The sequence below is a fragment of the Ursus maritimus genome, unplaced genomic scaffold, assembly GCF_017311325.1.
Source record: "Ursus maritimus isolate PB19 unplaced genomic scaffold, ASM1731132v1 scaffold_26, whole genome shotgun sequence".
Taxonomy (NCBI): domain Eukaryota; kingdom Metazoa; phylum Chordata; class Mammalia; order Carnivora; family Ursidae; genus Ursus; species Ursus maritimus.
In genome coordinates this window covers 31,069,290-31,081,513 of record NW_024425119.1, presented here as the reverse complement: position 1 = coordinate 31,081,513, position 12,224 = coordinate 31,069,290, and the positions used below count along the sequence as shown (strand labels likewise).

At 34.1% G+C, this 12,224-nt stretch overlaps 1 protein-coding gene across 1 annotated transcript in view; it reads left to right on the top strand.

The window, feature by feature from the left end:
• KIF21A (kinesin family member 21A) overlaps positions 1–12,224 on the top strand; it is a 160,814-nt gene that overhangs the window by 110,658 nt on the left and 37,932 nt on the right. Inside the window, exons 13-22 of the mRNA XM_040642334.1 lie at positions 3,103–3,193; positions 3,616–3,733; positions 4,129–4,317; positions 4,743–4,942; positions 6,008–6,115; positions 9,800–9,868; positions 9,967–10,181; positions 10,334–10,487; positions 11,084–11,278; positions 11,723–11,824. Of these exons, the coding sequence (XP_040498268.1) occupies positions 3,103–3,193; positions 3,616–3,733; positions 4,129–4,317; positions 4,743–4,942; positions 6,008–6,115; positions 9,800–9,868; positions 9,967–10,181; positions 10,334–10,487; positions 11,084–11,278; positions 11,723–11,824 (1,441 nt within the window). The remainder of the gene's footprint in view (positions 1–3,102; positions 3,194–3,615; positions 3,734–4,128; positions 4,318–4,742; positions 4,943–6,007; positions 6,116–9,799; positions 9,869–9,966; positions 10,182–10,333; positions 10,488–11,083; positions 11,279–11,722; positions 11,825–12,224) is intronic.

Sequence of the window (12,224 nt, the reverse complement as noted above, 5' to 3'; positions counted from 1 at the left end):
GCCTTTTGAGAACTTTCACTCTGCAGTAATTAGCTACCATAATATCTTATTTTAAATATGAAAGCTTAAAAATTATATTTTCTTCAAATTATTTAATAATTTACATTCCATAATTATATTCCACACATTACATAGTATTCTATAGTATCTATAATTTTATTCTATAATTCTATAACTTATTTAAAGTATCCTATAGTGAGAATGTAATTCTAATTGTCTGTAAGTTGGACTAGAACTCACCTAACTAGTATGTATTTAGGATGTTCTGTTTATCATAAGAATTAAATTATGGCATTAAAAATGTGAGATTTCCTCTATTTTAGAAGGTCAAAATAAAATACACAGTTAAAGTAGTGTATGAAAGCACCCTTCCACCTTAAAATTTTCAAGTCCTTTAAGTGTCTTTAGTGAGTAAAGTTTGCTTCTGGTTTTTATATCATCCCCTAAAGGATAGCAAAAGCAGAGCAGTTTTGTGTTCTAGGATAGGACTTTTCAAACATGAATATGCACACAAATCACCTGAGTAGTTTGATAAAATGAAGATTCTGATTCAGTAAAACTGAGGTGGAGTCTGAGATTTTGCTTATCTAACTAGCTTCTGGATGATGCTGATGTTCCATGTCTGTGAACTTGAACTTTAAGCATAAGATTCTAGAATACTGGCCTGGGAGTCAAGACACTTTGTTCTGTCTAGTCCCCTTGAGCAGGCTAACTACCCTAGGCCACAGTTTCTTTTTAGGTTGTCAACAAAAACGTTGATATTGGTTGTTAAGTGTCAAAGGGGTTAAACCACGTGATCACTAGTGTTCCTTCCGACTCCACGACTCTGTGTAACATGCAAACTTAAATATTTTTCATTGCTGCTTAGATAGTTATTTTAGATATCAGTTTGTCTCAGTTTATTGAGGAAAACTTGAATATCTGAGGTACAACAATTATAAAGTAGCAACTTACATTTGGCATGAACAGCTTATAATATATGAGTTAGCTTTTTATATATAAGTGAAAAGTAACATTTGCTGGGTACTGGTGACTTGGAGAAAGTAAGAGGATTAGAATAAAGTGGTTATCTAGCTATAAACTGGAGTAAAAGAGAATTTGGGTTGGAGCTTAAATAATGAAACAATCAACAATAACAAAAATTGTGTGTTGCAACAATTTACAGGTGAGGAAGGAAAACTGCATAGGGGAGAGATTGGGGAATGCTGATGGGAAATATCTTTCCAAACATATTCACCTGTCCTAGTGTTAACCTTAGTCCTAAACCTCAAGTATAGTCTGTTTGAGTGCCCGGTACTGTCCTTTGAGTGGGATGATGGGCGAAGGGGAGTTTCTTTCTAGAGTTTCAGTTGGAACTGCATGGTAGGAAATCAACAGCCCTAATATAATCCAAGTGATGTAAGAGAGGCATTCAGTATAATCAACTTTTTTTGTTAACAAAATGATTTAACAACACTCATGGAACCCTGTTAATAATTTACTTGATTTCTTTCCAGTTAAGATTGTTTTATTGATACTGCTACTGGTTGTTCCTTCTCACTGTACAGATATGCTGTCTTCTGGGCATCTTTATGCATCTTCCAGCCTGTGCCATTAGCTTCCAACATGATTAGTGCACGAGACACATAGAGGTGTTCATGCACAGTCGTAGAGATTAATGTATTTAATAAACACTTACTGCACATTTATTATGTACATCCCCTGGGTACTGGGGACATAATGTAGAGTCAAATGGGCATGATCCCTGCCCTCACAAGGCTTACAGTTTAGTAGGGAAGACAGAAATTATAGAAATAATCACATAAATAAACATGAATTAAGAACTCTGAAAAGTGCTTACAAGGGACAAGTATTTATCTTGTTCCAAGTACAAAAGTATCTGTGAGAATTGGGACATAGGGTTAAACATTATAGTTTAATAATAACAGAGCTTAAATAAGATTAAATTTTTATCCTAGAAACTAAGAACAAGTCTAGATTTGGGGGCAGTTTTTTAATGTAGCAGAATATCTGAAAGAAATGGTAGCTGTTATAAAGGTATTTTGATAAGGTTTTTAAGCTCTTTCTAGGGGAATTTTATTTGGAGAATATTTTTTTTTTTTTTAATTCTTGGTGATTTCAAAATGTTACAGTAGCACAAGAAGAAATCTTTCACATATAGATTTATTTGAAGTTCACTTTCCTAGTATTATTTAGTTTGATTACATGTATGAATCTAGTGAACAGATGTATAACTTCTGTGCATAATTGATCATGGTTGCTGGACCCTAAAAGAGTCATAGTGAATTAAGTGTGAAAAGCTTTGCTCACTGTAGTGTGCATTGTCTTCTTCTCAAGGCCACTGGGGCTGAGTTAGGTTAACTATAAGCATTACCTGACATCAATGTGTAGTTAGAGCTGTTAGTACCAGATGACTGAACAGGAGGCTTCTATTTGGTATGGCCAGTCTTGCAGCAGATCCTGCAATTTCCCATTCAGTCAAAGGTCAGGCTGAACCTCAGACAGTTATGGTGTGCAAAGACCCATTTGTGTGAGAACATTTTAAGAAAAGTCCTTATGGCCAAGAAATAACTCCTGTGCTAGAGAATTACTAGGAAGACCTAACCACTCTAATGATACAGCCAGTGAAGACAGACTTACTGTGAGCAGATTTATTCTGGGTCTTTAAATTTATTTTTAAATGTATTAGGACATCAATAAAAATTCAGCTTCTGTATCTTCGTATTTAGATAGGAAAAGTCATATCTTTAGGTGAGAAAAGAAAAATATTTGTTTTGATTTCCTTTGAATTTAAATCACCTATGTTCTAGTTAATTGGCTAGTTATTGTGACTAGTTCATAGCTGTCTCATCAGATCTCATGCCTTAGGGTATAATCTATTCCTCAGTGTTTCTAGAAAATAAACTTTCCTCCAGTGATATAATTCACTATTGTTTGGCAGTTTCTGTTTTCTTCTGAAGCATCAGACATAACTTTGCTCAGTCAAATGATAAACTCTGCTAGTTTGTTTTCACAAATGATGATTTTTAAGATCTGGGAGACAAAAGTGAACAATTTTCCTCTCTATTTTAATACTGTACCCTTTTGTTCCTTTTTTTAAAGTGTGGCTGGTAAAGAGGATAATACAGATACTGACCAAGAGAAGAAAGAGGAAAAGGGTATTACAGAAAGAGAAAGCAGTGAATTAGAAGTGGTAAGTATGAAAGAACGAACCTGGACATTTCAGTGCCTGGATTTAGCTTGTTTATGTTTGGTGATAATTATACTAACTTATATGTAGAAAAGAGAAACGGTTATCATGCATCCATTTTAAACTATTTGCTTGAGGACTTCTTTTCTTCAGAAATGTGAGCCATAAAATACTGGTAACTCTCAATCTTGTGCAACATGAAGCATTGTATGTGTGTGGGGGGGAGTAGAACACTAGGAGAGATGAAGTACTATTTTATTAAGACAAAATTATGTAATAACCCTAAAATTATGGAATGATTTTTGCACTGATGAAAGGTGAAATTTGTGTACTTCTGTATTTTATACTTCAGCAATCTCTCTTAATGAGGTAACCAGTTTGTTTTGTTGATATTATGCTATTAATAGTCATAAATCACATTTTAGGAAGAGAGTCAAGAAGTGAGTGATCATGAGGAAGAAGAGGAGGAGGAGGAGGAAGAAGAAGATGATATTGAAGGGGGTGAAAGCTCCGATGAATCAGATTCTGAATCAGATGAGAAAGGTACTTGCTATTTAGTACAAGGACAAAAATTAATTTGGGGAATTTATTTAAAATAGTGGCAGAAAGCATTCTTCATTTCATTCTTGATGAAGGCAGCTTTTATAACTGCTGACTTGTGTTTCCCCTCCCAGCCTCATGTTTCTGCCCCTCCTGGATTTAGTCATTGTGTGATTTCCATTCATACTTAGCACAAATAGTATCTGTTGTCACTGATGAATGTGAACAATCTCTCTTGTTCACCTCTTTTTTCGTTTTTGGTTTATCCAGGACATTTTCCTTACAGCTGTTAAGTGAATACCTGAATATAGATGATGGTTTTCATGCTCTTACTTGAAAGTTAGAAGTATGATATTGTGGCCTATTACAGTATGTTTATTTTCTTCTTTTGTAAATAGCCAATTATCAAGCAGACTTAGCAAACATTACTTGTGAAATTGCAATCAAGCAAAAGCTGATTGATGAACTAGAAAACAGCCAGAAAAGACTGCAGACACTGAAAAAGCAGTATGAAGAGAAGCTAATGATGCTGCAGCATAAAATTCGGGACACTCAGCTTGAGAGAGACCAGGTGCTCCAGAACTTAGGTAAGAATTACATTTAATTCTAATTAAAGTTCCAACTAAATTGCCAAAATGGGTTTTTAATCATTTCTGCCTTTAGAGAAAGAAATTGCATTAGAAGCCACATTATATGCGAGTTTGTCTTATTATGTTGAATATTGCTTATTTTTTTCATATCTAGGCTATTTAATTATTTTGTCCAAAATTGTGGCTAATTGTTTTACTGTCTTGATTTATGCTGGCAATATTTTTTTAAATTAAAAAAAAAACTTAAATAATTGTTAAACAAGCTGAGGGTAGATAATAAAAGAGAGAGTGATTCACAGATGCCCTGGGCTCCTAAGGTTTGTGTTTGGAAGGTAGTTTTCTCTGAGCTCATGAGTTGTAAATCTGCAAAATGAAAATCTTTATTTCATAGAAATAAATACAAATACCCTTTGATCGTTTAGGTTCAGTGGAATCTTACTCAGAAGAAAAAGCAAAAAAAGTCAGGTCTGAATATGAAAAGAAACTCCAAGCCATGAATAAGGAACTACAAAGACTTCAGACAGCCCAAAAAGAGCATGCAAGGTTGCTTAAAAACCAGTCTCAATATGAAAAGCAATTGAAGAAATTGCAGCAGGATGTGATGGAAATGAAAAAAACAAAGGTATTGATTATATTTCGCATTAAAGTCTGATGTTGAGGATACTTATGTCATTTGGGACAAAAAAATTATGTGGTTCTTTCCATATTCAATAAAAGGTAATCCAGTCTTAAAAATGATACACTTCCTTTTGGCAATTAGAAGTTGTTTCCTATAGTCATCCATTATCAAAGCCTTTCTTCAGAATAGCTGAAAATCATGTGGTCAAAAACAGGGCTTCTTTGACTGATGGATATAGCTCTCCTCCTGAAACACATAAAGTATTTTGAACATGCAAAAAATTGCTGATAATTACATAATGAACACTATATTCACTGTTTAGATATTAAACATTACAGTATATACAAAACCTCCTATATATTCCTTTCTGATCATATTCCCTTTTCCCCCAGAAGTAACAATTATCTTGAATTTAGTGTTTATCCTTCCCATGCATAGAAAAATATAAATTGTCTTCTCTTGACTAAAGAGGGTATGCGAATCCTGATCTGTTCTGTGTTTTTGTTGTGGGATTAATTATTCTTATTAACATTTGACATGACAATCAATATCAGATAGCAAATGTGAAAATGATTTAGGAAGTTTTAATCTATAATGTGTCTTTGATGATGACAGCAATAGCTAAAATTATTAGGTGCTTACTATATGCAAGGCATTGTTATAAGCACTCTACAGGTATTACTCAATAAATTCTCATAATAGTCCAATGCTATAGAGCTGTTATCTCTATTTTATTTTTGAGAAATGTAAACCTAGAGAGGTTAAGTAATTTGCTCAAGGTCACACAGCTAGTGGTAATAAGTACCAAAAATTCATTCAAGTTATAGAATACACTGAATATAAAATGCATAAAGCACTAAGCAATTTGATAGAAACATACTAGAAAACTATTAGAAATAGAAATGTATTAATCCCACAAAATAAGAATTGACCATCTAAAATGTGCAGCAAAGCTCCATTATTTCCATGTTAAGTATTCAGAATTCTGTTTACTTCCATACGTGTGATTAATTTAATGAATGTTGTGATAGGAAAACTCCAATAGATGTGTTTACCTAATTTTTTTAGGTTCGACTAATGAAACAAATGAAAGAAGAACAAGAAAAAGCCAGATTGACAGAGTCTCGGAGAAACAGAGAGATTGCTCAATTGAAAAAAGATCAACGTAAAAGAGATGTGAGTGGACTTTAACTTTCAGTTATATACAAATATTGTACCTTGAACAAGCTTGTTTAATAAATGGAAGAAAATTTTCTGATAACTGTAACTATTAAGTGCAGGTTAAGGACCGTAAGTAAGCATTAATTTTATAATATGGCATTTATTATAATATATGGATTATAGTAACTTAATATACAAGATTATAAAAACACTGTAATATTATTATAAGTTTTAGTAGAGGCTTATTTCCTAGATGATGAGATGAGAGAAAATGGCAAAGAATAATTGATTATCTCTAGGGAGATCACGGAACTACTTACAGTATTATGTAAGATAGTGATTTTAGGATGGTTCCACACAGTTTCACCACTAGAGATTCTTAGCAATGTTCCTGGAATAATAACCCACTTTCATTAGAGGAGGCTTTACTAAGAGCTATAAAAGTTTTCATATTCTTTCACTTAAGAATCCTGCTTCTCCCATGAACTTAGGCTAAGAAAATAATCTAAAATCAGAAAAATTGTTATGTGTTAAAATCTTTACTTTAGGGTTATTTGTAATAGTGAAAAATGTAAAACAACCAAGATGCTTGACAATAAGGGGAATGGCTAAATTACTGTCCATCTCAGTTAATAGGTTATTATTTATCCATTGAAGATTAATATTTGAAATTGCATAGGAAGATGAGAAATGACCGTGATTTAACATTAAGTGTAAAGTAGCATTTTTAAAAAGAGTTTATTTCTTTATTTGAGACAGAGAGTCGGGGGCGGGGGGCAGGGGAGAAGCAGACTCCCTGCTGACCGGAAGCCTGATGCAGGGCTTGATCCTAGGACATTGAGATCATGACCTGAGCCAAAGGCAGATGCTTAACTGACTGAGTCATCCAGATGCCCCATAAAGTAGCATTTCATGTATGCATGCTTAATTAAAATGAGGGAAAAAATTTTGAGGCTATATACCAGCATGCTAACTGTAATTGTGTTAAGATTTTAGGTTATAGTCAGTTTGTTTTTTTCTTCTTTCCAAATTTCTGGCAAAATGGTTATTTCATTTATGATTTTTTTTTCCTCGGAAGAAGAGGCCATCGTTGTCTTTTCCCCATTGTTGGTTAGGTTTCAGCCTCTGTTCTTTTTTCTTGCTCAACTTGTTCTAAATCCTCCCTGGAGAAAATGTGAGCAAACAACATATTTTAGAAAGTAGACATCTACTTTGGGAAGTAAAGAGAAAGTTTAAGGAGATAGAGGGAGTAATGAGAAAAGTAGATATTCATGAGATGACTGCTGTGTTAAGACTGTACTTCTTTCTTTCTTTCTATTTACAAAAATTGGCATATATTCACGAGCTGTAAAATTCACTCCTTTAAACTGTACAATTCAAGGATTTAGTATATTCACAGAATTGTGCAACAATCACTGTTTTATTCCAGAATATTTTTCATCACTCCAAAAAGAAACTCCGTACCCATTAGCAGTCACTCCCATTCTCCCGTCTCCCTGGCCCCTGACAGCCACTCTAGTATACTTTCTGTCTCCATGGATTTGCCCACTGTGTATGTTACATATGAATGAAATATGCAATATATAGCCTTTTTTATCTGGCTTTTTAAATTAGCATGATGTTTTCAAGGTTCATCTGTGTTATTGCATGTACTGGTAGTCCATCCCTTTTTACGACTGTATGCATAGAGCACATTTTGTTTATCCATTCCTTAATTGGTAGACATTTGGGTTATATCCACTTTTTGGCTATTTATGTATTTATTTAGAAGTTTCTATTCAAACTCCAGTTAACATACAGTGTAATATTAGTTTCAGGTGTACAATATAGTGATTCAGCACTTCCATGTAACACCTGGTGCTCATCACAACAAATGCCCTCTTTAATCCCATCCCCTATTTCACCCACCTCCCCACCCACCTCCCCTCTAGTAGCTATTTGTTCTCTATAGTTAAGAGTCTGTTTTTTGATTTGCGCCTCTCTTTTTTTCCCTTTGCTCGTTTGTTTTGTTTCTTAAATTCTGCACTTTACTCAGCCATAAAAAAAATGAAATCTTGCCATTTGCAATGATCTGGATGAAGCTGGAGAGTATTATGGTAAATGAAATAAGTCAGAGAAAGACAAATACTATATTTATTTTGTTTTTAATCCAAATTTTTGGATGACAGGAATAATTTCCTTACAATATTCACTACTTATTTCTTTGTAACTAATTCATATGAGACATAGAGGTCAATATTGAACAGTTGACTCCTGGGATGGAACTTTTGAATCTTATTCCACAACATAGGATCATACATGATACAATATTCTGTTATAAAGATGTGAAGCTGGCTAATCACATACAAAGCTAAAATTCAGACTCCTTCACACTTTTACTTGTTGCCTTGTGTGCATATTGAACCCCTTTCTAAATTGTTTCTTGTCATATTCATCTTTTAACCCTTTGTATATTGTACACCATACAAAGAATAAGAATGAACTTGAGATTTGACTTAGAATAGGAGAATACTTAATGTAGTAGTAACAAGTATCAAACTATATGTTAATTTTTTTTTTTAAAGATTTTTATTTATTTATTTGATGGAAAGAGAGACGGCCAGCGAGAGAGGGAACACAGGCAGGGGGAGTGGGAGAGGAAGAAGCAGGCTCCCAGCAGAGGAGCCTGGTGTGGGGCTCGATCCCAGGACCCTGGGATCACGCCCTGAGCCGAAGGCAGACGCTTGATGACTGAGCCACCCAGGCACCCCTATATGTTAATTTTGGTACTTCATTCACTTAAAAAGATTTGTTAACTTTGCCTCTATGTCAATCATTGCTGTAGGCAATGAAGATATGGCAGTGATAAGAGTCTGGTTCTCCAAGAATTCTCATCTGATGACATAGGAATATGCATAAACATGAGATGAATGATTTGTTTGAATTAGTGATACAAAAATGAAGGGTTATTTGGTATATCACAGAATTTAAGTCCCACAAGGGATATTTGTGAGTAAGCCCAATTCCTAAGCTTTGCCCAAGGTCACAGAGTTGAATAAATGACAGAACTAGAACTAGGATCTCTGTTCTTTTTCAGCCCAAAATTCTTTCCTAAATTTTAGCTTTATAAAATGGCTTAAAGTAATTTATAATGAATTGTCTTTATCATATAGAGTACCTAGAAACAAGTTGGTAGCCAATACTGACATGTTTTATTGTTAATTTACTTTACCCAACATATTTTCAAAGTTACTATAAAGTGTTAGTATAATGAATATATTTTCCCTATATTTAAAACAGAGTTAATAATTGCTGTATATATTGTAAAGTGACTATTGAAAATATTCTAAGTTGTGTTTCTTCCTGTTCTTGCCTCAGCTAGCAAAACAAATGTCTAGCAAAAATGAAACATAACTTATAATATTTATAAAGCATTTAGAAAAGTACTTGTATATAGTAAGCATTATATAGTGTTTCTTAAATAAAAGTATATCACAGAGATAACTTCATTTTTTAGAAAAGGTGGCTGCATCAGTTGCATTTTTGTTTATTGGAATAAAATATCCTTATCTGTAGCAATGGATGCAAGGTTGTTGTTAGCTCAGATTCTGCTAAGAACTATTACAGTTCCCAATGGGACGGGGGAATATGTTAATGCAGGAGTAGGAAGCGTTGTATCTTTCAGTTCACCGTTTTAACTTATTCATTATTATTTTATAGCATCAACTTAGACTTCTAGAAGCCCAAAAAAGAAACCAAGAAGTGGTTCTTCGTCGCAAAACTGAAGAGGCAAGTTGATCAGTTGGAGGAAACATTCTGGCTTCGTCGAGGTAAATAATGTACTTCTGTAGACTAAGAGAATGAGTCAATCTCTCTTGCTCTTTCAGGTTACAGCTCTTCGCAGGCAAGTGAGGCCCATGTCAGATAGAGTGGCTGGGAAAGTCACTCGGAAGCTGAGCTCATCTGATAGCCCTGTTCAGGACGCGGGTTCCAGTGCAGCTGCCGTAGAAGCAGATGTATCAAGGGCAGGAGCCCAGCAGAAAATGAGAATTCCTGTGGCAAGAGTCCAGGCCTTACCAACGTCCACAACAAATGGAACCAGGTCAGTACAATCCTTCTATTCCTTCTGACATAATCTTTGTGGCATTATTACTAAATGTTGGACTTAAATGAAAAACAGCTCATTATTTGGCAGTGCACAATCAAATCAGCACATCAGTAATTATGTTTTTGTCTGTTTTTATATGATTATAGAAAAAAATATCAGAGGAAAGGATTGACTGGCCGAGTGTTTACTTCCAAGACAGCTCGCATGAAGTGGCAGCTTCTTGAGCGCAGGGTCACAGACATCATTATGCAGAAAATGACTATTTCCAATATGGAGGCGGATATGAATAGACTCCTCAAGGTGTGGAAAATAGAACGTAGATCTGCTTTTCCTTAGCTCGCTGTTCATTTTAGTTTTCCAAATTTGATCTCTGGGTAAATTAATACTTTACCAATTTTCCTTTCTTTTTTTTTCTTTTCTTTTCTTTTTTCTTTTCTTTTCTTTCTTTCTTTCTTTCTTTCTTTCTTTCTTTCTTTCTTTCTTTCTTTTGGTGAGTTTTGATTGCATTGTGTGTGGATAGATGAACATCATTTCTTTTTTTGTTTTGCTTTGTTTCAGTTGTGATAAGAACAGACAGCATGAGATCGACCCTCTTAACACATTTTTAAGTGTACAGCACAGTGTTGTTAACCATAGGCACAGTGTTGTGCAGCAGATCTCTAGAACTTACTCATCTTGCATAACTGAAAGTTCATACCCATTGAACAGTTACCCCCTCCCCTAGCCCCTGGCAACCACCATTTTACTTAGTGCGTCTATGAGTTTGACTAGATACCTCATATAAATGGAATCGTGCAGTATTTGTCCTTCTGTGACTCACTTATTTCACTTAGCATAATGTTCTTAAGGTCCTGGATCAATATTATTTCTTAAAATCTGATCTGTTTTCTCAATAGCAACGGGAAGAACTCACAAAAAGACGAGAAAAACTTTCAAAAAGACGGGAAAAGATAGTCAAGGAGAGTGGAGAGGGAGATAAAAATGTGGTTAACATCAATGAGGAGATGGAGTCATTAACTGCTAATATAGATTACATCAATGACAGTATCTCTGATTGTCAAGCCAACATTATGCAGATGGAAGAAGCAAAGGTTTGTAATTGTAAAAAAGTGGTTAATGGCTTAAGGAAGGTATTTTCATATTTATTATTAAAAGCACTTTGAATTTTTATATCAAGGAGTTTTTTATTTATTGATTTAATATGATTTTTAGGTTTTACATGAATATCACTCCCTGCCTGCTCTCCAGATTTCTTTGTTGATTTTGTGATATTATTTATTGTTTGTAAAATCAAAAATGTTTAAAAATGTATGTCATTTATTAATCCACCTTGAATTCTTAACTGCTCAAGTATGTTTTTTTTCTTTTCATCTAGCTCATATGTTTCTTGGGGTAGAAATCATATTTTACATTTCTCTCAGGAGTCTTATTAACTAGCCCGATACTACCAAATAAGTGAATGAAATAATAGGCTTTGCCTCTGTTTGGATACATTCAGCTCAAAATAATGTTCATCATATGCTGGTTTGATGTAGGAAGAAGGAGAAACATTGGATGTCACTGCAGTCATTAATGCTTGCACACTTACAGAAGCCCGATACCTGCTAGATCACTTCTTGTCAATGGGTATCAATAAGGTATGATCCAACTATACCGTTATTGAAAACCTAAGTTTTGATTCATTCATTTTGTTTATCTTTCTCCAGTGACCCTTTCTTTTGTAAAGTAAGAAGTTTATTTTTTAAAATGAAAATCATTCTTTTATCTTTCTTTAGAGTTAAGAAAAGTCAGCACTATTTAGATAGATTGCATTAGCTTGTCATCCATTGTACTTTTGTATTAGAACAGATAACCAACTTAAACAAGAAATAATTCATCTTTTGCTTTAACAAAGGAAAAATAAAAATCTCTTGGGATGCAAACAAATTTGGTCTCATAACTTTGGTTTAATATTGATTCTTTACAGCTCAAAAGAAAATCAGAAAGGAAAAAAAGACAGTGGAATTTCCCTCCTCTTTGAATGTAAATGCATTAACC